The 27,974-nt window shown below is 52.5% G+C and overlaps 2 protein-coding genes across 5 annotated transcripts in view; one reads left to right on the plus strand and one right to left on the minus strand.

Moving 5' to 3' along the window:
* Nucleotides 1-126: 126 nt before the first annotated feature.
* MMP21 (matrix metallopeptidase 21) lies at nucleotides 127-7,332 on the plus strand. The gene is made up of 7 exons (XM_062214946.1): nucleotides 127-288; nucleotides 1,064-1,613; nucleotides 2,407-2,546; nucleotides 2,780-2,921; nucleotides 3,996-4,253; nucleotides 6,463-6,635; nucleotides 7,033-7,332. Exons 1-7 carry the CDS (start codon nucleotides 127-129, stop codon nucleotides 7,330-7,332), a joined length of 1,725 nt encoding a protein of 574 aa, XP_062070930.1.
* A 1,609-nt stretch (nucleotides 7,333-8,941) lies between these two features.
* The window catches only part of EDRF1 (erythroid differentiation regulatory factor 1), a 36,299-nt gene continuing 17,266 nt past the window's right edge, over nucleotides 8,942-27,974 (minus strand). For 2 of the 4 annotated variants that reach the window (XM_062214945.1, XM_062214942.1), the window contains 10 exons: nucleotides 26,462-26,650; nucleotides 25,965-26,165; nucleotides 23,882-24,100; nucleotides 21,958-22,181; nucleotides 19,865-20,023; nucleotides 19,551-19,700; nucleotides 17,745-17,898; nucleotides 15,277-15,392; nucleotides 14,377-14,528; nucleotides 8,942-9,715 (listed from right to left, as the gene is read on the minus strand). In XM_062214945.1, the coding sequence (XP_062070929.1) occupies nucleotides 9,562-9,715; nucleotides 14,377-14,528; nucleotides 15,277-15,392; nucleotides 17,745-17,898; nucleotides 19,551-19,700; nucleotides 19,865-20,023; nucleotides 21,958-22,181; nucleotides 23,882-24,100; nucleotides 25,965-26,165; nucleotides 26,462-26,650 (1,718 nt within the window). In that variant the 3' untranslated portion in view covers nucleotides 8,942-9,561. Of the gene's footprint in view, nucleotides 9,719-14,376; nucleotides 14,529-15,276; nucleotides 15,393-17,744; nucleotides 17,899-19,550; nucleotides 19,701-19,864; nucleotides 20,024-21,957; nucleotides 22,182-23,881; nucleotides 24,101-25,964; nucleotides 26,166-26,461; nucleotides 26,651-27,974 lie in introns of all 4 variants that reach the window. The other 2 variants (XM_062214943.1, XM_062214941.1) reach the window with 1 other exon arrangement.

The raw sequence follows: 27,974 nt of genomic DNA on the forward strand, positions 1-27,974 counted from the left end.
ATGCCTGTGAGCTGCCAGCCCCTCCACGGCTGCTTATAAAAGAGCCCAAAGCAGCCCCCGGCCAGCCCACTCGAGGGAGGGGAGGCGCACACACTGGGCTGGGAGGGCCAGGGCTCCGGCCACGCCATGCTCGCTGCCTCCGTCTTCTGCCCCGCTCTGCTGCTCTGGGGGCTCGCGGCCCCCCGGCCAGCCCGACCGGAGATGCTCTTCCACAGCCGGGACCACTCGGACCTGGAGCCGTCCCCCCTGCACCGGGCCAAGCCCATCACAGACCTCCACGCCGCTCAGGTAGGAGCAGGCCCAGAGAAGCGCGTCACCCATATCACACACGTGTGCACACAGCTGCACACATGCCCAGCAGGGCCAGCAGGCTTCATGGGAAGAGGGGTTTCCAGGGTTCCAGCAGGAACAATGATGAATCTGTGCTGAACCCAGTGGGAATCCACAGCCCGGAGTGACCCCTGCCGTCCCAGGCAGACACCCCGCGAGCCCACGTCAGGGCCCTCCCTTGGCTGCCCACCGTGCCAGTCTGGAGCAGAGAAGGGGGCCCCGCAAGGGTGCCCCACACAGCAAGGCTGGGGATGTGTGGCTGGGCCGAGCTGAGCTGCTGGCCACCAGCTTTGTGGAGCTCCGTGGCGCAGGGGAAGGGCTCCAGGGAGGGGAGTGGGGGGTGGCCAGCGGCCTGCAGGAGGCCTTCCCCAGCCTGCCTCAGGCCCTCAGTGCAGCTGGCAAGGAGCTCGGGGCCTCAGATGCAGCCAGGCCGCCCAGTCCCGTGCCCAGCTCTGGGGCCAGGCCACACCGCAGCCTCCTCCAGGTCCGGCCCTCCCTAGCCTCGCCGTTACCGCCCATGGCCTCAGCGGTGGCTCCCTCCTCCCAGCCTCACACACCGGGCCGGGTTCATTCTCCTCCTCAGTGGGCCACAGGGCCATGACCCCCATGTGCAGCCGTGTGTGTGTGTGTGTACACACGCCTGTCTGCCTGTCTCTCGCACAGTCTGGGGCAGGGCAGGCACAAGGCTGGCAGAACGCAGCCCCATGGACTCTTCTACCTTTCCCTCCCGCAGCGGTTCTTGTCCAGGTATGGCTGGTCGGTGCCTTCGGCCTGGGGTCCCATCCCCAAGTGGCTGCCGGAGGGCCGCGCGGGTGCTGCCCTGGCCGAGGCCGTGCGCAGGTTCCAGCAGGTGAATGCACTGCCAGCCAGCGGGGAGCTGGACGCAGCCACGCTGGCGGCCATGAACAGGCCTCGCTGTGGCGTCCCGGACACTCGGCTGCCGCCCCCCGCTGCCCCCACGACACCGCCCTCCTGGGCCTCACCAAGCCCGCTGGGCCTGCAGCCCAGGGCCCGGCCAAAGCGCTTCTTGCCAATGCTGCTGCCGAGGCCGGGCAGGCAGCAGGAAGACTCCCCCGACGGTGGGGCCGCCAGGGCCTTCTCCAAAAAGACGCTGACCTGGAGGCTGGTGGGAGGGGCCTACAGCAGCCAGCTGTCCGTGGATGAGCAGACAGCCATTTTCAGACTGGCTTTCAGGATGTGGAGCGAGGTGACGCCCCTGGACTTCCGGGAGGACCGCACGGGCCCTGCGGCCACAGTCGACATCAAGCTGGGCTTTGGGAGAGGTAAGAGGGGAGCAAGCGCAGGAGCCCGCCCTGTGCCCCTGCTCCGTGCCCCATGCCCCCAACCCGTGCTCTGTGCCCCGTGCTCCGTGCCCTATGTTCCGTGCCCCATGCCTCGTGACCTGTAACCCGTGCTCCTGCCTCCTCAGTGGGGGCTCCAGCGCCATCTCTGGGGCTTGTTCTGGGCGACACGCGTTGGAGCTGCGGCTGAGTTAGGGCCTGCATGGCTGCTGCTTTAACATCAGGGGAAGGGAGGAGCCCCTCACCGGACACAGCACCTGCAGTGGGCACGCAGGCCACCAAGGCCAGACCCCCTGCTCCAGTGGCACAGCTGGCCTCTGGGCCAGGTCACCCAGAGCACCCAGTGTGCCTGGCAAAGCACTCGCCCACCCTGGCTGCCCTCCGCCCTCTTGCAGAGATAGGGCGAGGGAGTGAGCGGGGTCACTCTGCTGGACAAGCAAGCCAGCTTCCCCACGGCCTGTGCGTGACCAGGGGGCTCAGAGAGGGCAGGTTGGGGGGCATGTGGAGGGTCAGCGCTCCCTCCCTCTACTCCATGACCTCACGGTGAGGAGGCAGCTTTGTGGTGTCACCTGGGCACCTGTCGGCTCCCAGAGCACCTGGCACCTCGCTCTGTGTCCGGCAGTCTTCCCATTTTACCACTACCGCTCAGCAACAAAGTGTCTCCTCCACCAGCCCCGTTCGAGGGGCCCGGAGCAGCTGCCCCCACACTGGATGGCCAGGTGCGGGGCCTGTGCAGTGGGCACCGAGTTCCCTGGCCTCCCTCTCCCCTCCCCAGGCCGGCACCTGGGCTGCCCGCGGGTTTTCGACGGCAGCGGACAGGAGTTCGCACACGCCTGGCGCCTGGGCGACATCCACTTTGATGATGACGAACACTTCACACCGCCCACCAGCGACAGGGGCATCAGCCTGCTCAAGGTGAGAGTCCCTGGGCTGCCTGGGGCGCAGGGGCAGAGGGCAGGGTGGCATGGGCCGAGGGCTCTCGTGTGATGTGTCCATGTCCTGAGAGCTCACTGGGCTCTGACAGCGCCCCGGGTCTCGCCATGGCCCCCTTCTCCTTGGCAAACTCAGGTCTGTAGGAGGCACAGGCCAGCTGGCTGCAGGGCAGGGGTCAGTGCCGGGGTCACTGATGGTGCGCGTTCCCCTTCTAGGTGGCCGTCCATGAAATTGGCCACGTCCTGGGCTTGCCGCACACCTACAGGCCGGGCTCCATCATGCAGCCCAACTACACTCCCCAGGAGCCCGCGTTCGAGTTGGACTGGTCAGACAGGAAGGCGATCCAGAAGCTGTATGGTAAGACAGGGGCCGGAGCTCCCGGGGCAGCCCACCCAGAGAGCAGGAAGATGGTCAGCACCCAGGTCGCTCCCGGGTAGCTGCCCACTGTCGCCATGGCCAAGTCTCGTGGCTCAGAGAGGCTACGCCCGGGCCACAGGCACTGCTGGCGAGCAGCAGGTGCTCCCCCAGGCCACAGGAAAGGGTGCGGGCAGGACCGCCCAGTGGCTTTCTAAGCACACGTGGGCCACCCGCGCCATCACAGCTGCATGAGCTGGAAGCCGCTGGAGGCCGACCTCCAACACAAGCCATTTTTCTATTTTTGTTTTAGACCAGAGAGACAAGAGATCTTCCTTTCACTCCCCAAACGCTGGCAATAGCCAGGGCTGGGCCAGGCAGGTCAGGCCAAAGCTAGGCGCCTAGAATTCATTCAGGGCTCCTGCAGTACTTGGGCCGTGGTCTGCTGCCTCCCAGGGGGTGCACTGCGCAGGCCGCCGGACGGGAAGTGCAGGAGCCAGCAGTCAGCAGGTGCACAGAGAGGAAGCGGTGTCCCCACAGGGGACCGCACGGCCGCCCCAGGACAAGCTTTAGTCGCTACTTTATTGTTCATGCTGAAATCATAGTGGCTATTTAATTAAAGTGACAAGTCATTTGGCACAGATGCCCATGGGAGGAAGTCCCTCCCCCTCTCTTCCATTTCATGGCCCCTCACGTCCGTCTTTGGAGCTTATGAAAACCAGGACTCACCGATTCCCTGGCGGCCATCACTTCTTTGTGTGTGTGCCAGAACCGAACATCCTCTCTGATGACGTCAGCCTGGCCATCCAAGGAGGTGTCAGCTCGCTGTGGGGGGCGCCCTCCCCAAATAACCCTGGTGCAAAGTGAGGCACTCGGAGTGCCCGGGGGCGGGGCACTGGACACTGAGGCCAGGGCCCTCACGCCCACCGCACAGCTGCCCCCGCTGTCGGACGTGCCCTGCTTTCAGGTGTTCGGTGGAAAACTCTGGCTTCGCAGCTGCGTCTCTTCCAGTCACGGGAACGGAGCCAGGCTGGGTTGGCGCTGGGGGACACGAGGTTGCATTTTGCTGTGATTTAGGTTCCTGCAAGGGGTCATTCGATGCCGCCTTCGACTGGATTCACAAAGAGAGAAACCAGTTCGGGGAGGTGCGGCTGAGGTTCAGCACGTACTTCTTCCGCAAGAGCCGGTACTGGCTCTACGAAAACCGCAACAACAGGACGCGCTACGGGGACCCCACCCGGATCCCGGCTGGCTGGCGCGGAATCCCAGCCCAGGGCATCGACGCCTTCGTCCACGTCTGGACGTGGAGGAGAGACGAGCGCTACTTTTTTAAAGGTAAAGACTCTCCGTGATGGCCCCGCTTCCTCTATTAAAAGTACTTTGTGTAAATGAGCTCCTGCCAAGGACCCCAACCCACTGCTCTCGTAACCCCTGCGAAGGCTCAGGCAGCTCCACAGCGAGCACAGAGGTCAGGTTTATCCCCGATCTTCCCAGTAAGGCACCACAGTGCTTGTCAAACCCACCTGGAATCCGATGCTGGCAACTGCAGGAGTCGGGGCGAGGCCCAGGCTGAAGGAAGGTGCGGGGCGACCCAGCGAGGGGCGCCTGGAACGCCGTGGCAGGGGGCATGGGGGCTCAGAGACCAGCCACGGGGCGGGGCCTGGGAGCTGGGATTGGGGACTGCACATCCGTGAGCCAGCCAAGGCCCCACACGCGAGCCTGACCACGGAGAGCCTCTGACGCCACGGCCAGGGGCAGCTTCTGGACGGGGAAATCAGTGTCTGGCTGCGAGGCGGTGGGGCTGGGGCTCCGGGCACATTCCAGCCCCAAACACCACTCGCTCTGCCCCCAGGAATCAGGGAGCCCTCCCGCACCTGAATCCCATGAAGGGCACCTGGCTTTAAGTCGCTCAGTGTGAGCTCGCAAGGCCTGAGCCAAACTGAAGGAACTTCATATGCAAATTCCACTGCGGGCATCTCGTGGATGCACTTGGCTTAATCTTCCTGCGCATCACATGAAGGGAAGTTTTTAGTCGTTACACAAAGCAGCTGCCTGGTGGTGCACATACCCAGCTGAGGTTCGAAGTCGGGAGCACGGCCTGCAGTGCCTGAAAGAGCCCTGAACAAAAATCTTTTTTTTTTTTTTTTTTTTTTTTAAAGATTTATTTACTTGAAAGGTAGCATTGTCGGGGAGGGAGATGGAAAGATCGTCCATCCGCTGGTTCACTAACCAAATGGCTGCAGGAGCTTCATCCCAGTCTCCTACTTGGGTGCAGGGTCCCAAACACTTGGGCCATCCTCCACTGCTTTCCCAGGTGCATTAGCAGGGAGCAGGATCAGAAGTGGAACAGCCAGGACTCGAACCAGTGTTGCAGGTGGTGGCTTAACCTGCTATGCCACAACTCCACCCCCTCAGAGAATTTTTTTTTTAAGAAAGATTTATTTATTTGATAGGCAGAGAGAGAGAGACAGAGGGAGAGAGAGAGAGAGGTCTTCCATCCACTGGTTCACTCCCCAAAAGGCTACATAGCTGGAGCCGAGCCGATCCGAAGCCAGGAGCCAGAAGCTTCTTCCAGGTCTCCAACACTGGTGCAGGGGCCCAAAGACTTGGGCCATCTTCCACTGCTTTCCAGGCCATAGCAGAGAGCTGGATCGGAAGTGGAGCAGCCGGGACTCAAACCGGCGCCCATATGGGATGCCAGCCCTGCAGGCCGCGGCTTTACCTGCTATGCCACTGCGCAGCCCTAGACCTAGAATTAGGTCATCACCAGGGAACTGCCACAGTGTAGCTGTTTTCTTCTTGGAGCTGTAGAAACTTCTGGAATTTAATTTGCTGTGAATATTTAGTTCCCGTTAGGGTGAACTGCACCTGTGACTGTCCAGGCACCAAATCGTGCCGCACGGTGGGCTTTTCCGAACACACGGACGCTTAGGTTGCTGAGGAAGGAACGGCTCGAGGTGTCCTCTGGGTTGTGAACACAGGGATTTGTCATTCTCTGCTGGCTGCACGCCAAACTTCCAAATCAGGACCAATAAGGAAAGGCCGGCTCCTCTACTGCTTCAGGGCCTGCCGGCAGCCTTGGAGTTAGAGAAGGGAGCGGCGCCCAGGGCAGCGGCGCGGAAGTCTCAGGTGCAAGGCGGGAGTGAGGGGGGCTGACGCTGGCTGTCCCCTCCACCCGTAGATGATTCTAAAATACCAGAGAACGGGGTCACCCGGTAATGAGGCCTCACATGACTTCTGTAGATGAGGGCTCACCCCGCTAGTACAGGAACAAGCCTCAGGCCGCCCGAGGGCACTGACACGGAAAAGGGAGCCCTTCCAAACGCTGCGCCTGTTTTACGGTACAGCTGTGATGTGTTACACAAGACGGACTGACTCCTGCGGTCAGCTCAACACGCCACCCAAGTCCTGGGACAACACACTCTCAGCGGGGCTCCCCTGGGACACTGGAACATCACATGGTCCCCTGGGACCCCATCCCGGGCTCATGCTTGTGTTAGCCGGCCACATCCGGCCACACTGACGGATTCTGGTTGACTCTCAGGGCACCACTACTGGAGCTACGACAGTGGCCAGGATCAGGCCCTCGCAGAAGACCAGCAAGGAAAAAGCTACCCCAAGCTGATATCGCAAGGATTCCCCGGCATCCCAAGTCCCCTGGACACGGCCTTCTACGACCGCCGGCAGCAGCTCATTTTCTTCTTCAAGGGGTCCCTGGTGAGTAGGAGACGTGGGGCCTGGCGTGGGCCCCCGGGCGAGCAAGTGCTGAGGTGAGAGCTGGGCTCGCTCACCTGAGGGCACTTCAGAGAAGTGGTGGAAAACGGAGCGAAGGGGTATGCTGACTTTGGGGCAACAACTTTTGAAATCCATGAATAAGAGGGGTGGGGGGTGGGGGGTCTCCAAAAAGTTCACAGGGAATGTGCATTTTGGAAAAACTATGCCTACATTTCAGAATATTTTTGCACCCACAGAACCATCTTTTAATTGCCCTCACGGCAATGGTAGGCCATTAATTAGATAAACCCTTGAGGTCCATAGAATTGGATGCCACACATGGCCCGGCAGCAGCGCCTCCCTCAGGAGAGCCGGTCTCACCGCCTCATTTGCTTGGCAGGTTTTTGCATTCGATGTCAACAGGAGTCAAGTGCTGAGCTCCTACCCCGTGACGCTGACTAAGGCCTTCCCGGCAGTGGCACCGCACAGCCACCCCGTCAGGAGCATAGACGCGGCCTACTACTCCTACGCGCACAGCTCTCTCTTCTTGTTCAAGGGCAGCGCCTACTGGAAGGTCGTCAGCGCCAAGGACAAGCAGCAGAACCCCCAGCTGCCGGCCAACGGCTTACTGCCCGAGCAGCCCATCTCCGAGACGTGGTTTGACATCTGTGACGTGCACAGCTCCACGCTGAACATGTGAGAGGGAGACGCAGCCGGCACGGCGCCCCTGAGGACACGCAGCCCAGCTCGCCAGGACGCGAGTGGCTGCCTGCATGGGGACCCAGCGGAAAAGGTAGCGCTCAAGACCGTAGGACAGCTGGCTTACGAGTCAACTGCTCAGGCCAAGCGTAATTCACGGAATAACTCTACTGATTTTTCAGGGGAAGTGTAAAAGACAAAAAAAGCAAGCAACCAAGGCCTCGCCTCTGCCTTCACTCTGCGACCCTGGCCCAGCACGGCCGCCCCTGCTGCCAGGAGCCGGGCCCAGCCCGAGGGAGTCACAGAGGAGGGCAGCGAGCCGCAGGGAGGGACTGCGCCCACTCCGCGGCCCTGCCCTGAGGACTCACTTCCTGATCCCTGACGGCGCACGGGCGGTTTTGCAGCCGTTGCACAGACCGTGCTGTTTCCAGCCCAAGAGTGTGAAGTCCACTGCGAAGCCCAGGGTGGGTCCTGTTCCTGCCGCGCGACCACTTTTTTTTTTTGTTTTGTTTTTAAGATTTTCTTATTTGAAAGGCTGAGTTACAGACAGAGGGGGAGAGACACCTTTCATCTGTGGGTTCATCGTCTACAATGTAGCTTTTAACTTCTTAGCACAAACAAAAACTCCAATGTCACCTGATAAGGACAAAATCTGGGCCAGGAAACTAACTGAAGGAGGTGCAGCAGCCTCACTGATACATTCTCCTAAGGAAACAGCTACAACTCAGCCTTGAGGCCTTCATCTGGAGTCAGCAATTACACTTTAAAGGGAAGTTTTTTCCCCCTGTAGGAACTTTCAGGTTATCACGTTGACAAGAGAAGATGCTAGAATCTAATTTTCTTGCTTAAAAGCAAGTTTTGCTCTTGACCGAAAGGCTGCTGCTCAGCAGAGAAGGGCGAGGGCCGAGAGCAGGGCCTTCCCGAACCCCTCAGCCATGGGCCTGCCGGGGGGCAGTGGCAGAGGGCGGGCAGCTCCGCTGTGCGCGTGCGCACGCTGCTGCTCGCAAACAGGACACTGCTGACTTTAGGGACAACTTTAAATGCTTCCATGATTAAGTTTTGCAAATGGAGGAAACTGGCCCAAGGGCAATGCAGCCGAACGGCCAAGGAGAATTCTGCCAGGCTGCACGGGTCAGCCGCTGTCGTGCAAACAGCTGAAGATCAAGAAAGCGATTTGCAAAATCCAACCTAGACCAGTTTACGGCAGACAGCTCTCCAGTGCGGTTCAGATCCTTCAGAGGTGTGGCTGGCACGGAGGTCGGCAGGGGCCTGAACGTGCCAGCAGCGACTCCCCGCACCCAGGCCCGGGCCGACACGCAGGGAGCCAGACCGTTAGCACAACCAGAGAGCCCGACTGCCCTGGGAATCTTCTGGAAATCCCGAGAAGGCGAAAGACAAGGCAGCCTTGCAAACTGCAGGCACTGCAAACACTGCGCCTGGGCAGGAGCCATGCGGCGGCGGCGGCGGCGGCGCCAGTACGCGGAACATTCTAGAGAATTTAGTGGACGGCAGAATTTTAACATTCTGATCTTACTTTGTAAAGTTTATTATTTCAACAGAGTTCAAATCATAACTCAATGTGAAGAATGCGAAATGGAAAAGTACAAAGACATTTTAAATAAATAGTTTATTTATTCAAAATAGCCTTCTTACCTTATTCACAGTTTCAAGTTTAAAATGAAGAAAAAGATAGTACCTGTTCTGGATCAGCTGTCTGAGGAAGTCTAGGACAAGTGCACCCTCCGAACACGCACGGCACACGGAGCGCTGCGCGGGGCGAGGCTCCGCGAGCTCCAGCACGGAGCTCAGTCAGGGCACACGTGTTGTCCTGGACAATCCAGACGGAAACACTGTAGAAGTTTCTTTACCCTATTTGAACCTGTAGAATCATGTCACCCAAAATAGTCCTATCTTAGATGCACAGAGCTTAACACACTTCAGAAATCTGTCAAGGTGAAACTGCACTGTGGCGCGGCTGCTGCCACGAGGTGCCAGGTGCTCCCAGAGTCACTGCTGGGAGCTTTCCACTGGATCCCGACTCTGGCACTTCAAAGAAGCCGGAGAACTCGCCCAAGCTGTGCGTCGTGAGAAATGACAACCGTGCCCACGGCTGTCCCTGGGTGGGGCGGGCACCCCTCCTGTTTAATGAGGCGCAGCACCAAACGGACAGGGTAGCCCCCGAGTTCAGAAGGCACTGGCGGCGGTGTGCAGGCGCAGCCCCGGGCTCAGCTCACTGCACGGCGCCGCCGCGAGCGAGCTGCTCCAGCAGGTGGATGACCATGTCGATTCTCTCCACCAGGGTGGCAGCCTTGCTGGCCGTCGCTCTCAGAAGCTGGGAGTAGATGTGCTTGTTGGTTTTCAGGACCACATCTTCTTCCACGTTACTGCTGGGCCATAAGAACAAGAGACAGGTGAAGGCCACACTGCCACTCACCACCAGCTCAGCAAGAGCCCCGAGCGAACAGCCACTGCTCAGGGAAGCAGGCGTCCACTAACGCTCGCCCACGGCTGCCTGCCTCCGTCTGCTGTCGGTGGGCCTGCTGCTAGACATCCGTCAGTTAAAGCCGACGCTCACTCCTCTAACAAACACCCGAGTGCCTACCAGTACCAAGAACCGCTCTCACCCTTCACGCTCTACATTAGCAATTAAGAAGCAGAATGTCCGTGGGCCCAAGCTGCAAGGAAGCAGTGGAGACGGCCAGGGCACAGGGAGGCCATCCTGGACGACGGATTTTCCAGGAGTTCGTGGAAAAGGTGAATTGTGAAAATCACTAGCATGGATTCCAAAAACTTTTGCACCAAAAGAAACTTGTTTTTTCGTCCAGGTTTTCCACGAACTGACAGGCCCTCGCATTTCCTCCATGAAGCCTGGCACAAAGCCTCTCCCAGTGTTCACAGCACTGAACTAATCTGACAGCTGGGCGCCAGCTCCACACCAGGACCAGCCAGGCCTCTGCAGACTCCCGCCCGGCTTTATGGGACTCTGACCCCCACGCAGGGAGCCCCCCACTTCACAGGGTTTGATCTGTGCTCATCCTAACCCCACAGGAAGCGCACCCCGGGCTGGAGCAGCCCTAACCTACAGGCCCTGCTCCCTGCACTGCAGCACAGGGCCCCTGCTCGTCAGAGGCGCCTGTTACTTTTTCTGTTTCTCATGATATTAAACCAAACCCACAGAAATGCCAAGAGGCTGTGCTCTGCTGAAGCGATGGACATTGAGATACAGCACAAGAGCAAATTCCTAACAGAGAGAAGGAAGCCCACAGCCTAACAAGCAAAGCTGGTACTGATGGCAGGACAACACCCGCAAAGCCACCACACAGTGAAGTGCCTGTGTAATCTGAAAACAGGAACAAGCGAAGTTAAATGCATCGTAATCTTCTTAGATTTCACTGTAAAGCGTATAGGAACCTAGGAAAATTAAGCCTTGAATCAGGCCCGATATCTGTGCACAGAGTCCATCCACCTCTCGGTTACGTGTAAACCTCAGCACAGTGTCCCTGTGTGGCAACACCTGCTACACTGTTGGCTCACTGCACTTCTGGATCGCGGGTGGAGGCAGGGCGGACTGTACTTCCTTCAGGTCTCACCCCCAAAGCAGTGCACACCAGCACACAGGGAAATAACTAGGCTTGAAGCAGAGCAAATTCTCCTACCAAACCACTGCTGTTTTCACTTGCACATCAGTGAAACACGAGCACTGGGCTGGTAACCAACCTGTCAATACCTGCACTGTATCAGAGTGCACATTTAACAGTCTGAAAAATCAACGCAAATTAACGACATGGGCCTTCATGGAGTTTTTTTCAACAGAATATGGGTAATGTACCTAACCTGAGGGTCAGAAAACCCTCCACTAAGATAAGAATTATCAGGTCATCCAGATGACTGTTACAATCATAAGAGATACTCTAAGACTGAAACTACTGCCTTAGTCAATTGCTTGAATCAATGAATACTGTGTTACTCACATATATTTATATTGCCACATTGTGGAAACCAAAACAAAGTTTTAAAACTTACCCACTCTTGTGGGTAAAACAGCTGTGAGTTTCTTCGCAGCTGTGTGTTACGACGTGCACTGCCCACCATTGCGCCGACTTCATTTCTTACCACGGTTACTAGCTGCACTGCCTACTCTGTGTCACCACATGCAGGACCTACTGTGTGTTACCTGTGTGGCCTACTTTGCCTTGGTTCTCCATCTGCTGAATTGTAGCAAACACAGCGACACAGGCCAGGACACACTGTAGACTCTGACTTTTTTTTTTTTTTTTTTGAAGATTTATCTTATTTATTTGAAAGGCAGAATGACAGAAAAAGATAGAGAAAAAGAGGTCTTCCATCTGTTGATTCACTCCCCAAATGGCCACAACCGTTGGAGCTGGGCCAGGGTGAACCCAGGTCTCCCATGTGGGTGCCGGGGCCCAAGCACGTGGGCCATCTTTTCCCAGGTGCACCAGCAGGGAGCTGGACAGGAAGCAGCGCAGCTGGGACTCAAACCAGTGCTCTGATACGGATGTCAGAATCGCTGGGGGGCTTAACCTGCTGTGCCACAGCTCTGGCCTCAACTCTGAGGGCTAACGGTGTCCTCAAACTGAGCTCTCCCCCAAACAGGAGCTCTTCCCAGGTTCGGGAAGCTATCCGCGAGTACTTACTGAAGGTTTCTACTCTGGAGGCTAAAGCTGGGGACGTGTCATACCCACTCTTCCAACACGCAGGGCAAACTACCAGGTCACATTTTTCTCGAATCCAGAGATTTGGAGGTGGGGTCGCAGGGCAAACACTAGTGTGAGATCTGAGGAAAGACAGGCAGGCAAAGAACGAAGTAGCAGAGTGCACCCTTCTCTGGGGAAGATGCCCCTGACACTGGGAAGAATCCACTGAACAGTCACTGAGCTGAGGGGGGACAAGCAAAGACTGCGAGGGGGGTGCACAACCTCCAGAAGACAATGGTGCGACCAGCAGCAGGGGATTAGGGGTTTAAAACACACATAAGGGCCAGCACTGCACGCAGCAGGTGGAGCCAGCATCCCACAACGAGTGCTGGTTGGAGTCCTGGCTGCTGTGCTTCAGATCCAACTTCCTGCTGATGTGCCTGGGAAGGCGGGAAAGAAAACGGCCCAAGGGCTTCAGCCCCTGACCCCTGCCGCCCACATGGGAGACCCAGATGGAGTTCTTGGCTCCTGGCTTTGGCCTGGCCCAGACTCGGATGTTGCAGCCATTTGGGGAACGCATCAATGGACAGAAGATCTCTCTCTGAGCTTCTCTCAGAATTTTTGTGACAATGAAAAGCTGACTAACACAAAGTACTTTAAAAAGTTTATAGAATTAAAAGATAAGCTGGGGCCAGCTCTGTGGTGTAGTAGGCTAAGCCTCTGCCCGCAGCACTGGCATCCTTGTTAGCTCCAGTTCGAATCCCGGCTGCTCTTTTTCCAATGCAGCCCCCTGCTTATGGCCTGGGAAAGCAGTGGAAGATGGTCCAAGTGCTTGGGGTCCTGTACCCGCGTGGGAGACCTGGACGTAGCTCCTGGCTTCTCATCGGCTCAGCTTCGGCCATTGCAACCATTTGGGAGTGAACCAGCAGATGGAGGACCTCTCTCCCTCTCTGTGTCTACCTCTCTCTATAACCCTCTTTCAAATAAATAAATTTTAAAAAACAATTAAAAAAAAGGGCAAGTCTCAACTACATGCCATCTACAAGAAATTCACTTTTAATATTATAGACATAGATAGGAAAAGACATTAACCAAAAGGAGCTGAACAGCTATATTAACATCAGAGAGAGCTGTATTTCATAAAGGGGCCAGTTCCCCGTGAGACACAATAGCCCTGCATGTGTGTGCACTGAACAGAGCACCACGAACACATGAATCTGCATCCCCTGTCTGCAGCACCAGCATCCCTAAGGGCGCCAGTTCGAGTCCCAGCTGCTCCACTGCGAATGTGCCTGGGAAAGCAGTGGAGATGGCCCAAGTCCTTGGGGCCCTGCCACCCACATGGGAAACCCAGACTCCTTGCTTCGGCGTGGCCCAGCCGAGCTGTGGCAGCCATTTGGGGAGTGAACAGCAGACAGAAGCTCTGTCTCTCCTTCTCTAACTGTACCTTTTAGGTAAATAAATAAATCTTTTAAAATAAAACATGAAACAAAATTGATAGAGATGATGGAGAAGTAAGATAAATCCACAGTGGTCACTGAAGACTTCAACCTTCTTCCCAGTGAACTGACAGAGCAAGCAGACAGAAAGGGAGAGCACAGACGACCTGAACAACACTATGAACCTGGGTAACCTGACACGCACACAGCATTCTCCAAACAGCAGGGTCCACAGAGTCCCCAAGTACATGTGGACATATGCGAAGACAAACCATATTCAAGGCCATGAAACCAATCGACACAAACATGAAGGAAGAGCACACACAGTTGGGATCTCAGTGTTACACGTGTTCCTAGCAACACTCAGGATTTTTGTTCCAGGAAAAATATTACAAACAATAGGGTGTTTACCCTCAGGCAGCACAATTTTTGTGCATCTGTATTCTGTTATCTATGATTCAATATGGAGCAGCACACATGGAGATGATTCTTACGAAGTTTAACATGTCAAGACGACCACTTGAAATACGCAATTATCCACATAAAAGAAAGACTACAGCCCATCTTTACAACGTCAGCAGGTTATTTGCATTCTTCTTCTAGGTATGACGCTGGGAAAGAAGTTTCTACACGGGGCCAGCACTGTGTGGTGCTAACAGGTTAGGCCACGGCTGTGGTACCAGCATCCCATATCAGAGTGCTGGTTCAAGTCCTGGCTGCTCTGCTTCCAATTCAGCTCCCAATTAATGTACCTGGGCCCCTGCCATGTATGTGGGAGACCAGGGTGGAGTTCCTGGCATCAGGCTAGCCCAGCCCTGGCTGCTGCAGCCACTCAGGGAGTAAACCAGAGGATGGAAGATTTCTCTGTCCCTTTCTGGCACTCTGCTTTTCAAATAAATAAATCTTTTTTAAAAATTAAAAAAAGTCACAAGTAATCGTTTAATTTACCTTGTTTTCTTTTTAGTTGCAGACAGCAGTTTGATGGACTGAAGGAGAAGGAATGACAGCCGAGATTCAAATATACTGAGCAGTTTGATCACCTCTTCTCGATTGAGGCTGGGGGAAGAGTCGGCGGCCGGAGCAGTCTCGCCACTCTTAGGCTGAGGACAACAAACAGTTAGCGGCTGGAAGCACCCGACAACCGCAGCGGTGCAGGGACGTGATGGAGCCAGGCTTCCATCGACCAGTGAGCTTCAGACAGAACACACACAGTGTGCCGAAGGTCATTGTGATCGACTCACACTCATACCTAACAGCCACTTACATTTAAAAAAAAACATTAATCCTGAAGGAAAATCTCCTGACTTCCCAACAGCAGACGCTAACAGGGCAACATGGGAAAGGGCACCACACGGAGTCTGACCAGGCCTAGGAAAGCAACAGGTGGGTGGACCATGGGGCCTTGGAAGCTGAGCAGCGTGAATGCTGAAATGCCCAGAAAGCTAGAAATCCTTCCAAGGAGCTGCTTAGGCCCACTCACCATGCACCTGCTCCCAGAAAGTTTAGTGAGAACTATGAAAGGGCACGGGAAAAAGCACAGTTCCCCACAAAGAGGCTTTGTAACTTTCTAACCAACGCCTTACTAAGAATGGTTTGAGACTTGTTAAGGCACATTCTTAAAACACTTCTAGAATATGAGATATTCCTGCAAATTAAAGAGTTTAACAACTCTACCATGCAAACATAACAAGCCACGGTTAATGTTGTGTACATGCAGAGTATACATACAAGTGTGTATGCACATGCATATACACAAGATATACCCACACCCACACACACAGGCATCACGCCCAACACACACGGTCACCATGCAGTCTGACACACGCAGAGCAGACGCCTCCCGCTCACCTGCTCGGGGTCCTCCACCAGCTCCTTACGGAGCAGCTGGAATGCATGCTCTGTCCTCACCATGATATCAAGAGCCCCAGACAGGGTCTTCAACTTCCCAACATTGCTGTTCTGACCTAACGAATCGGAGACACAATGATCACTCCTCTACATAAAACCTGGAAATCTTCAACATTAGTACAGGAATACAGGGCGTTCGTGAGAATCCTAACAAATCTTCAAATCCAACTTACTGGGAATTTTCCTGAAAAAATTACGAAGTCTAGACCAGGCAGTAGTTATTTCCCTGCCTCTCTACTTGGCTTTTTCAGAGCGAGAACACAACCTTTTTGAAGGGAATCAGAATCTGAAGCATTGGGTTAGAGGGGCCAGAGAGCAGCCCGCGTCTGGAGCCACCCACTGTTTATGGTCATGATGTTAACCAAGTCACTCCAGCACCCGGCATCCGCTTCCCTACCTGTAAAGTATGTATGTTACCTTTCTGTAACAGGCAGGAAACAAGACCAGGCGAACAAGATTTCCTTTTGTTCTAGGACCTTCTGAACACTGCGAACACTACAAAGCACCCTTGCTCCTGTTCTAGAGCTTTCATTCAGTGGAGTCTCGTGTGCGGCAGAGGAGCAATCGTGTCCAGGCGAGGTCTGGCCTTCGTGGCTCACAGGTGATCTCTAAACCCTTGGAAGGGCTCACCAGGTAACAGCCTTCACCTGGGGAGCCAGGGGCCACCAAGCAGTCTTAATGAGATTTTCTTACGGGGATTTGGGGCCCCATGCTAACAGCCAGACTTCCAGAGGAGCTAGGAACTTAGCCTGCTGTGTGGGCAGTTACCATGTCTCCGTGACCGAGTCCCCCAACAATGCTGGACGCTAAGACTTGGGTGAGCCTCCCTGGCTAGCATCCCTGGAGGGGGCAGTCATGCGACTCTGCTGGAGGAGGTGGCACTGTCTGTGATCTACTGGAAGGGGACACCTGGGAGTGTCGCCCTCGGAACTCTCCTGGACTCTGCCCCACAGGCCTCTTCCCTTGGTCAATCTGAATCCCTGTTTCACTGTAAAAGTCTGTAACTGTAAGAACAGCCTGAGTGACAGTCCTCCTCATGAACCGCCAACTTCAGGGTGACCTTGGGGACCCTGACTTTGGACTCCACTGTTACCTTTACAGCACAAACCTCTTAGAACCCATCATCTTTAATACCAACAGCTGAGTGAGATTTCAGCACAGTTCTGCATTGAGAAGACAGTGTTGATTATGCGTGGAACTGCTGTTGGGGGGCAGCTGGCAGGCATTAGGAAGATAAACTTGAGCCACACATACAAACTAGAGAAAAAACTGGGTAAAACGAGATGTCATAAAACGGACAGTAAGCCAGAGCATTCGTTAAGCTGGCTTACAAGACCCACAGATCTGGCTAACAAACCCCTAAACCATTCACATTCTTTGTCTGAGGTGCTAACAGTACTAACATTTGTGTTCCCAGCATCTCTATTTTTTTTTTTCCTAAAAATGATGACTTCTCATTCTAAGAAGTACAAATACAGCAGAAAATTCAAAAGATACAGTGAAAAAAAGACCACCCCACCCCACGGCCAGAAAGAGCTTCTTATCCCACACACCTAGGCAGGCACTGTGTACCAGCAAAAACCAAAGTAATTCTAGTAAGTATTTCCAGAGACCGCTCAGAATAGCTAACACTCCCCAAGTCGAGAAAGTTCAAATGAGCACACAGTGAACCCCTCCTGGCCTCCCAGGCTCCCTGATCAGAGGCAACAATTCCGTCAGTTTGGGGTACAGTCTTCCAGGGCTGCTGTGCCTCTACACAAACTAAGGCCTGTATTTAGAGTTACATGTATTTTACTTTTTAGAAGAAAAAACTAAAATGAAATCCAATGAATCACTGTAGTTCAAATCATTCCTTGTCTGTTCACCACACACAGGAGATTCTCCACAGTGAGGAGCAGAGAACTTACAAGAAAGCAGGAAGTGGCTGGCTCGTCCGCCCGGTCCCGACCTGAGCAGCAACAGCCCGAGGCCTTCTCCCTTTCCTTCCTTCCTGCCCCTGTCTATCCCGACCTCTGCCAGGGTTGAGGCCACAGCCCCAGACTGCCGACCACCTGCTCTGCTTAAAGGATTCAGTGAGCACCTCCACTCCTTGCTGCTGACTCCCACCCCCAAGTCTCTTAGGCTCATTTGAGTCTTTAATTGCGTACACTGGCCTGTCAAAATTGCTTTCACACAACTCGAAGGAGTCATGGTTGTATTTCAGCTTTTCTACTGATTAACTATAGTCTAATTAATGCATTTCTGTAAGCTTTAAACAGCACTCTTAAAAGTGTAGACACGTCTCCTGGTCCATACCCAAAGAAACTAGCTACTGGCCAACTGCAAACAATTCTACTTGCATCCAAAAGAGAGGCTCCGGTCTGTCTCGCTCTAAGCCCACACACCTGAGGGATGAGGGCAACACTTACTGGCCATCTGGAACTCTGCAAACGCCACCCTTTCCAGCTGGACGCGGAGCAGCTCGCACGGGGCATCTCTGAGAAGCTGGAAAAGCTTCACGGCCTTGCTGTAGTGGAGATCCGCCAGCACCCGGTGCTGCTTCCTCAGGTGCTCATCGCCAACCTGGGACCAGGAACACAGTGAGAGCAAACCCCAATGCCCGGGCCCACAAAAACACTGATCTAGTTGTCCGACTGGATCCCGAGATGAGCTGTGGTCTCTTCTTCCCCACAAGTGTTGCTGCTTCAAGTCCTGGCTCCATTCTCACTTAACTTGGCTATGATGTGAGGCAGAGTCCAGCTCCATTCTTCTGCACGTGCGTGTCAGCTGTCCCAGCGACCTGCTGCAGACCACCCTGCCCCGTGACCTGCACTGGCACCCTAACGCTTGCTTCTGCAGGAGGACATCAGGCCATCTGAGCAAACTGGAGTTCTGGCTGGGGGCCTCTGGTAGCAGGGGAGAGAAATTCTCCAGATTAAGCTGGACTTCAAAGGACAACACCCTCTCAGCGTAAGGGCAACCCAGGCACCGTAAGATACTTTGTTCTGGCACCAAGCCGAGACAGGGGGACCAACAAAACAAACATGAAAATCCCCACAGAGAAACTGAGTGTAAGACTCCTTAGCCGGAGCAAAGCCATCTCTGTAAATGCAGGCACCTTCTGCCTGGGCCCCAATTCTTCCCATGAAACACACTTGAGCAGCAGGATTCATGCAGCTGATGATAGATTATTCCTTACAGCACTAAACTGGAAGCATCAGCATCTTGGTAATCATAGAATGACTAAGTAACTATCATGTATTCATTTAATGAACACCACCGAGCCGAGAAAATGAACAGCTACACGCACAAACATGGATGAACCCAAAACCATGCGACATGAAGGCCACAAGCCACACACAGCACATACGAGAGATCTGAGCCACCAAAGATGAGGTGAAGACAGACACTGTTCAAGGGTAAAACACACAAAGTTTGAACAGAGCAGAAAATCCAGGATGGTAGTTGATCCAGCTTGGCTATCCAGGGACACAGCGGAGGCAGGGGAACATGGGGCTCTCCAGACTAGGCCTTCCCTCAACTTCCAGGAGAGGAATACGGGGTTCCCTCTTGTTACTCCTTAAACTGTGCATTTTGTGCCACATATATTTTCTTTTCTTTCACTGAAGATTTATATATTTACTTGAAAGCCAGAATTAACAAAGAAGCAGAGGCAGAGAAAGAAAGTCTTCCATCTGCTGGTTCACTCCCCGAATGGCCACAACGGCCAGGGCTGAGCCAATCCTGAGCCTGGAGCCTGGAGCCTGATCTGAGTTTCCCAGGAAGGTACAGAGGGCTAAGGACTTGGGCCATCTTCTACTGCTTTCCCAAGCCATAGCAGAGAGCTGGAGTGGAAGTGGAATAGCTGGGACTCGAACCTGTGCCCATATGGGATGCTGGCACTGCAGGTGGCGGCTTTATCCATTATGCCATAGCATCAGCCCCCACATATATTTTCTATCTGCTTTTATGTGCACATTCTATTTCATAGCAAGATGGGAGACCAGTCCTATAAACCCATACTATCTGAAAAAAAAAAAAAAGTCTAAACAACACACCCAAGCACAATATCTAATTTTGCAAACTAAGAATCAACCAATCACCATAGAGAAAAATACACAGAGGTGAGAAGAAAAACACACCCTACAGCAGCTAACTGGCCTCCAGGGTCTTGAAATCTGTGTGAGAACATGAGCAAATCCCCGCGACACTGGCCGCAGCCGGGGTGGCAGTACCTGATTCCTCAGACAACTGTGGTACATGGAAGCCAGCCTGTGGTGGATGGTCGCAGCTCGATACTGACAGAGAGGCTGCCGGGCGGATGGCAGATCAACGTCGCAGTACTTCAGGGACTTCATCATGGCCTCACTGACTTCTTTCTCAATCTGATGTTTTTGTTTAGGGGGAAAAATAGGAACAAGCTGGTAATATAAGAATTGTTAAAATGTGTAAACACTGCTTCTCAAGGAGAAGCCGGTAACAGATGCTCAGTATTTGCTAAAGGAATGACTAAGGCTGCAGACTTATTTTAATCCAGCAAATACGTTACCTGCTCCTGAGCTTTTCTGGACAAGGGAGCGTAATCTTGCTGCAGAGTTGCCATGGTGAAGTACGTAGTAGACAATTCCCAGTGCACGGAGTCCCAAACAGCGGGGTGCATGTCTCGTGTTCCCAAAGACCTCAGGGCTTTCAAATAATAATCAACAGCCTGCAACAGAGGGGAAAGTAGGCAATTTTGACTCAGTTTAAATATACCACATTAAAATACAACATACTTCAAGTCTACCCAGATGCTTAATTTTGGAGAATACAGAAGGGGACAGCATCATGAACTGCGCGTCTCCATCTGCAGCCCATGGTGAGCCCGTCCTGCAGCGCTGCCTTCCTACTCGTGCCGATGCGTGCAGGTACAGCTCACTGTTTTTCCCTCTAAATCAAAGCTGTGCATATGACTAATGAGAAAGAAAAAAGTAACTCTCAAATTACATCTTGAACAAGAAATCTGCCCAATTTTACTGCAAAAACAAGTCAGTCCCCTGGCTCTGTCATCCCCATCCTAAAATACACAGCCACTGCATCTAAACAAACAAAACCACACTTAATTCCATCACCCGGCATTAATTTCTACATTTCGGGTATGCAATTATTCATTCTTTTTTTCTGCATATATATAAACTTGAAAAGCAAAAAACAGTCACTTTTAACACTTACTATGTCATAAATATACTTCACTAATTCATTTAAATATACACAGCTTCAAAATACGTCATTACATGACCATCCTTTCCTTGTGCCCTTCCCAACAGTGGATGTCATCTTTTGCCAAAAAAATTTGCCAATCTGATAAAGGAAAGTCAAGTTTTAAAGTCATGTAAATTTAAATTTCAGAAGTTTTATTATGTACATACTTTTTTAAAAAGATTTTTATTTATTTATTTATTTGACAGGTAGAGTTACAGACAGTGAGAGAGAGAGACGGAGAGAAAGGTCTTCCTTCCGTTGGTTCACCCCCCCAAATGGCCACTACGGCCGGCGCCCTGCACCGATCTGAAGCCAGGAGCCAGGGTGCTTCCTCCCGGTCTCCCACGTGGGTGCAGGCGCCCAAGCACTTGGGCCATCCTCCACTGCTCTCCCAGGCCACAGCAAAGAGCTGGACTGGAAGAGGAGCAACTGGGACTAGAACCCAGCACTCACATGGGATGCCGATGGAGGATTAACCCAGTGTGCCACCATGCCGGCCCCTGTATATATGTATATACCATTTACCTTTATAATGAATTTCTTGTTGTAGGTTATTTGCCCTTTTTCCTACTGGATTTATTTTCAAGGACTTTTTAATTCTTCTTTACATATTAAGGGTAAATTCACCTCCAACGTGTCATGGATAACTATTTTCCTAAGATGTGGTCTGCTCTCAGTATTACTTTCTGTTGTGTATTTTCACAGTTCAGCTTACCCAGCTTTCACCCATGCTGCTCTCCTGCCCCATCTCATAACCAAGTCCCTGCATTTTCTGTGGGGACTTTTACTGTTGTACTTTCTCCATGTCAGCCTTTAACCCACCTGACACTGACTCTGGCTGCATCAGCACAAGTTACTGAAAGCTCTTCTTCCTAACATTCACTATGCCATCTGCAGTACCACCTTCTTCCTATTCTTAGGCCCGTTTCTAAGTGTTTTAATGATCTCTCTACTCCTATGCCATCAGCACAGCTGAACTATTTTTAGTTTCATAATACTTTTTTTTTCTTCTTTTATTTTTATTTTTGACAGGCAGAGGGACAGTGAGAGAGAGAGACAGAGAGAAAGGTCTTCCTTTGCCGTTGGTTCACCCCCAATGGCCACTGCGGCCGGTGCGCTACGGCCGGCGCACTGCGCTGATCCGAAGCCAGGAGCCAGGTGCTTCTCCTGGTCTCCCATGTGGGTGCAGGGCCCAAGCACTTGGGCCATCCTCCACTGCACTCCCAGGCCACAGCAGAGAGCTGGCCTGGAAGAGGGGCAGCCGGGACAGAATCCGGCGCCCCGACCAGGACTAGAACCCGGTGTGCCGGTGCCACAGGTGGAGGATTAGCCTATTGAGCTACGGCGGCGCCGGCCAGTTCCATAATACTTAGTGGAGGAGTGGCCAAGCAAACACGTTACCTTATTATAATACAAGCCTTCTTCGGGTGAGAATTCACGTTTGAACTCGTCCCCTGCGCCACAGTGAGCCTGGGCACAAATTCGCATGAGTCTTCCCGTGTTGCATAACAGGAGCGCAGCATTGGTAGCGTCATCGATCGACTCAAAGTTGTGAATCCCCTTTTCAAAACAAGAAAAGCTTTTTTTCCACAACTGTTGCTCTGCAGCGGACACAGACTTGCTCACTTGCAAAGAAAGAAAGGAAACAACTGCATCAGCAGTCACCAGTGCAAACTCCACCACTGCCTCCAGATGCCGGACGCAGATGCCGGCGGGACAGGCGTCCTGGGGAGGCGGCCACACCCCCACCCTGACGACCACGGAGCGGGTGTCCCCTGCAATCCGACACTGGGCTCTAATCCCAGCACCTCAGAACACGACTGTTTTTTGGATACAGCCCTTCAAGAGGTAATTAAGTTATTTTTGATTAATTTATTTGTTTGTATGGAAGGCAGAGTAACACAGAGAGATCTTCCACACCCCAGGCTCACTTCATAAATGACCACAACTGCCTAGGCTGGGCCAGGTTTGAAGCCAGGGGTCAGGAGCTCCATCTGGGTCTCCCACATGGGAGGCATAGTTGGACCATCATCCACTGCTTTCCCAGGAACACTAGCAGGGAGCAGGCTTGGAAATGGAACAGCTGTGATTCAAACCTGGGCTTACACGGGATGCCAGTATCAGAAACAATGGCTTAATCCAACTGTACACAACATCGGCCCCAGTAATTAGGTTTAAGTGAAATCGTAAGAGTGCAGCTCTAGTCTGACATCACTGATGTCCTAAGGAGACAAAGGGGCGTGCACAGAGGAAGACCACGTGAAGACAAGGAGGGAGGCCTCAGAAGAACCCAACCCTGCCAGCACACTGGTCTTAGCCTTCCAGCCTGCAGGACCGTGAGACAACACATCTCTACGGTTTAAGTGACCCAGTCTGTAGCACTTTTAATGCAGCCCCGGCAGACTCCAGACATGCCCTCCTCAGTACTAACTGCTGCTAAAACAGGCAGACAAAACCAGGAGCAATGCACCGTTGGCTAGAGTCCACAGCTGTAGTCTGGAGTTTTAAGAGGTTACGATCTGCGTTTTATCTAGTTCTTGTAGGTTCCTAACTGCCACTTCCCACACCCTCTTGGTGAGATCCTCTTTTGGATGACACTTAAATACACAGGCTCTCCACTAGCAATAATCTTTGGGGGTTTCACTTGCACCCCTAGGCCAAACACAGCTCACAAATCAACAGGCTACATGTCCAGCCTTCACTTCTTCATTTGGTCTCACAACTCCAACTCTCGCCCTTATGAGAATGGCTCTCCATCTGCTCTAAGCACACTGCCAATCAACTATTGATTCACAAACGTCCCATGGGCATCTCAAGCCCACCTGATACGTCACCCCCGCCTGCCTGACCCACACAAGGTTTCCTGCGGCCTCCCCACCCTGATCAATGCATCTTTTTCCCAGAAGTCTCCCAGGAACCCTCCAACCTCAGTGAGCATCTCCTCCCAACTCTCCATTGTATGGTGCTTGGACTTATCTACAGCACTTCTCAGAGAGCTGTGTTCCTTTCTGGCTTCCCAAGTACAAGGGGGACTATGTCTCAGCCAATCTCATCTCTACAGAGCCTGGCACAGGCTGGTTGTCCATCTGCCTCTGAATGATCACAGGAAGTATAAAAGTGGCAATGGAAAACACTGACATGATGGGTCAACAAAGGAAAAACAATGGATTTTTTCCCTAATTTTATTTCTTGAGAATTTAACAATGATTCTCTAACACAAAAAAAGGCAAGTGTCACAGTTCTTTGCTTGACCTGTACAAAATCAACGTGATTTTCTAATTTTCTAAAACATGCACTAAAAGGAAGAATCCAGAAACATACTCACCTACTCTCTCACTCTGTAATGCAGCAGCCTGGTTCATATAAAATACACCGATTTCATTTCTAATGTTGCCCATTCTCTTCAATACTTGTATATAGTGCTCTGGATTTTGGTTTTTTAAGTCACTAAATTGCAAGATTTCATTAGCAGCCTCATAACATTTACAACTAACTGAAAGTTGACTTTCCAAGTCTGTAGACAAATCGGTAGCCCACGCAAATCCTTCCAAGAGAAAAAGCAAATATCAACACGAGCCAAGTGAGTCCTCCTTCCTCAGCATGTCAAGTCAAACTGGTATGCTAAAGCCACATTCTTTGAAAACAATCCCTACTTACAAAACTGTATTTCCTTGGGGCATAATGTTTGATTACAGGAAATATTTTCCTTTCTATAAATACGGAATAATCTCCATCACCCAGATTTTTCCAGGCACACTTGTTTACTGTAGATTTAAAAAGCTGTCCACTGACATGAAGTAAAGCCACTCCCATTTGCAACACGTAGAGACAGACAGAGACAGAGAGAGAGAGAGACAGAGAACAATCTCCAAACCTCTGGCTCACTCCCCAAGTCACTTCAACTGAACCAGGCCAGTGCCAGGAGCAGGGGACTCAGTCTGGGTCTCCCTGTGGGTGGCAGGGACCCAGTTACTTGAACCATACCTGCTGTCACCCAGGGAGTCTAACGACCGGAAGCCAGAATCCAGACCCAGGCATTGTGATGTGGGACAAACGCATCCCAACGGCAGCTTAACTGACAGGTCAGATGTCTGGGCCAAGTAAACTTTCTTTAAAATTAATGGAGATAGTTCCGGAAATAAAATGTCAATGTTCAGTTTAAGTCACTGAGGAAGCTGCTAGATAAGCCCTCAAAGTCTTAAAAATGCCATCTAGTGGGGACTGAGTAAGTTACGTACAGGACCCCACATCTGAGGGGAGGAAATGTGGCACTCCTGTTGATAATATTCAAATATATGGGAAAATATCCTCCTCCTCCTCCTCCTCCATAAAGTATTTTAATTGAAATTACTATAAGGAAGGTAAAAAACTAAGGATTTCCCACTATGTCTATTAAAATAAAATGATCATTTAAGATAGAGAAAGAAAAGCAGGCAAACCTTAAGCAATATCACATTTCCCCTTCTTGCCCGTACTCCTCCAGCTACGAACTATCCAAGACTTTCTGGGAGGGGACATCTAGTGTCTCAACAATTTCAGAGAATACAGCAAGTCCTCGATACACCACAGAGGCATCTCCTTCACTCCCCTGATGGCAGTGTCCTGTGTGAGATGACGAGGGAGGACACTATGGTCTGGGTGAAACTGCCCTCATTCCCAGTTTAAATCTGAATGCTCCAGACATACAGTCCTTTAAGGGAGCTATGAACCAATTAAAAATGGCGACTGCCTCATTCCAGCCCCCTTAAATATTCAGCATTCACTCAGTCCACTTTCACCAACTGCTGTTCTTTCTCCAGAGAAAAAAAATCCATGGATGGGCTGGCGCTGAGGCTCAATAGGCTAATCCTCCGCCTTGCGGCGCCGGCACACCGGGTTCTAGTCTCAGTCCGGGCACTGGATTCTGTCTCGGTTGCCCCTCTTCCAGGCCAGCTCTCTGCTGTGGCCAGGGAGTGCAGTGGAGGATGGCCCAAGTACTTGGGTCCTGCACCCCATGGGAGGCCAGGATAAGCACCTGGCTCCTGCCATCGGATCAGCGCGGTGCACCGGCTACAGCGCGCCAGCCGCGGCGGCCATTGGAGGGTGAACCAACGGCAAAAAGGAAGACCTTTCTCTCTGTCTCTCTCTCTCACTGTCCACTCTGCCTGTCAAAATAAATAAATAAATTAATTAATTAAAAAAAAAATCCATGGCTTGGTTAACTGACTAAATCAATATCTAGAAAAACCTCAGGATCGGAGAGTAAAGGTCAACATGACTGTCTTCAGATTTGATAGTTCTAAGATCATGCTCATTTTTAAAATTAAGAAGAGAAAGAAACAAAACAGGACACACGTCAAACCAAGAATGCTCCTGCCTTCTCTGGCGTGAGCTGGGTGGACGCAGCCCACGCGCGCCCCTCTGCCCACCTTGGCAGCTGGACTCTCGGTGAAGGCTGTGCAGAATCTCCTGGTCTTCTTTGGTCTGGTAGTTGAACTCCTCCAGGTGGGCCGCCCGGTTATTCGCGTTCTGGGCCAGCATGAGCTGGATGTCCCCACAGAGCGTCAGGTATTGGGAGAGGAACAGCAGCACCTCAGAGAGCACGTTGGTGCAGAGGCAGCAGTAAGTATCTGTGGAAAGGGCAGGTCAGGGAGGCCGAGCACACAGCACACTGCACGTTCAGTCACCAGCTGAACGCTCCTCGCCACCGCGGCCAGTCTGAGCGCATCTGTGCCTGGGGGCGCACTGGCTTCACGTACTTCACCATGAAGAGATGTTCAATCACCCCGAGCAGAAAACACAAGGATTAGAAGTCTTTTTAAAACTGCATTTTATGAGATTTAGGTAGGAGAGAAGTCTCCCTGCGATTCAGAGGCCGCCTTCTCCCCTCCCCGTGCCCACGGCACCTCCCGGGGGCAGGGCTTACCGTGGCTCTGCAAAGCCAGTTTGATGTAGCGGAGCGCTCTTCCATACTTCTGAAGGCTCATGGCAGCGTCGGACAACACGTAATAGGCCTTTGACGACTTGAGAATCAGCTGAAGCTTCATTTTGTGTTGCCAAGAACCAGGGATCATTCCAGACTGACTGGAATAATTACCCTTCTGCAGGGAGCCCACTATGACACAGGGGAGAAAAGGCAGCATATTTTATTTAAATACATCTCTCAACAGAAACTGCTTGTCCACAGGAACACCGCACACATGGGCTCTACTGCTAAATACTGCCCTTCACCGCTCAGACATGAGAGGGAACAGTGGTGCTTAGGCTTGCTTGGGAGTTCCAAGGCTTCTCGTTTCCCTGCGGTCATCAACCCTGTCCCTCTCTTGTGGGTCCCTGACGTGGCCAAGTGCATGACGATCACCTCCTTCCTCACTCCAGTCTAGGCGTCAACCTGTCCCTACAGTACAGCTTTACTGGGGGTCAAAGCCTGTCTTCACCATGTCAGTCCAAGCTTCTTAGACTACTTCTTACGCCACACTGTTGCAGTCTTCCCTATACTTCAGGCGTGCTACCCACAGCTCACAACACTCACAACACCACTGGCTGTTCTCTCCTATCTCCCCACGGGGGCTTCCTGTCTGCCCCAGCAGGAACACTCTATTCAAAAATCAACCCATCACTACCTTTTTCATTCATCAGACGGGCACCTCTGTGTCAAGGACTGAGCCAGGCAGAGACATGGAAGTTACGTGGCTTCTCTCCTTTGCAAAGTAAATCACCACAAAATATAGTAAGCATGACTACAGAGAACAAACCACTGTGGAACAGCTACACATCGCTCCCTAGCTTTGAGATTTCTCACGCTGTCATCGGCCAGCAGATGAGAATCCCAGGCAAGGACAGGTTCCTAGTCTCTACCCAGGTCCAACGTTGCATGTATTTCTCCTCTACTGCTCCAAGTGTTATCTGTGAGAGGCTTTGTGAGCGACCTACAGATGACTCAAGTGAAGGCTCAACCGTGGTTGTGTGCAGGGTACACCCACCGAACACAGGCGCCCACAGGACACAGTGCCGAGGGAATCACTAACTCTGGCTGGGAGAGAGGCAAGCCTGGAGATTCTGCACTTGAGAAGGATTTAACTTAGCAGAGGAAAGAGAGAGGAAAAAAAGAAAAAAGGCATTTCAGCAAAAACAGCAAAAGTCCCGGTGTTCTCATTGCACGATTTTAGGAGAGTACACAACAAGTGCCACATAAATGCTGGCCAGAGAAACCTATTCCCCCCCCAACCCCCCCAACTCTTGTGTTCATGAAAAGAGGAAAGGTGCAGAAAGCAACGGGTACTTCAAACACACAGGCTCTCAGAAGTGTTTTAAACAATTCAAACTGACTGAAAGGAGGGGCACGGAATAAGCTGGAAAAAATACAACTTAGATTAAAATAAAGAAGAAACTTAACACTTGGGACTCCACAGAGCACAAATTCTTCATGGAGTACTGAG

This window comes from Lepus europaeus, chromosome 17 (assembly GCF_033115175.1).
Source record: "Lepus europaeus isolate LE1 chromosome 17, mLepTim1.pri, whole genome shotgun sequence".
In the NCBI taxonomy this organism is placed as follows: Eukaryota; Metazoa; Chordata; class Mammalia; order Lagomorpha; family Leporidae; genus Lepus; species Lepus europaeus.

Bases quoted from the DNA above. Each gene is read 5' to 3' on its own strand.
- MMP21 (XM_062214946.1), top strand. From the start codon at position 127: ATGCTCGCTGCCTCCGTCTTCTGCCCCGCTCTGCTGCTCTGGGGGCTC. The intron at 2,922-3,995 runs GTAAGACAGGGG...GCTGTGATTTAG, and splicing joins GGCGATCCAGAAGCTGTATG to GTTCCTGCAAGGGGTCATTC. The intron at 4,254-6,462 runs GTAAAGACTCTC...GTTGACTCTCAG, and splicing joins CGAGCGCTACTTTTTTAAAG to GGCACCACTACTGGAGCTAC.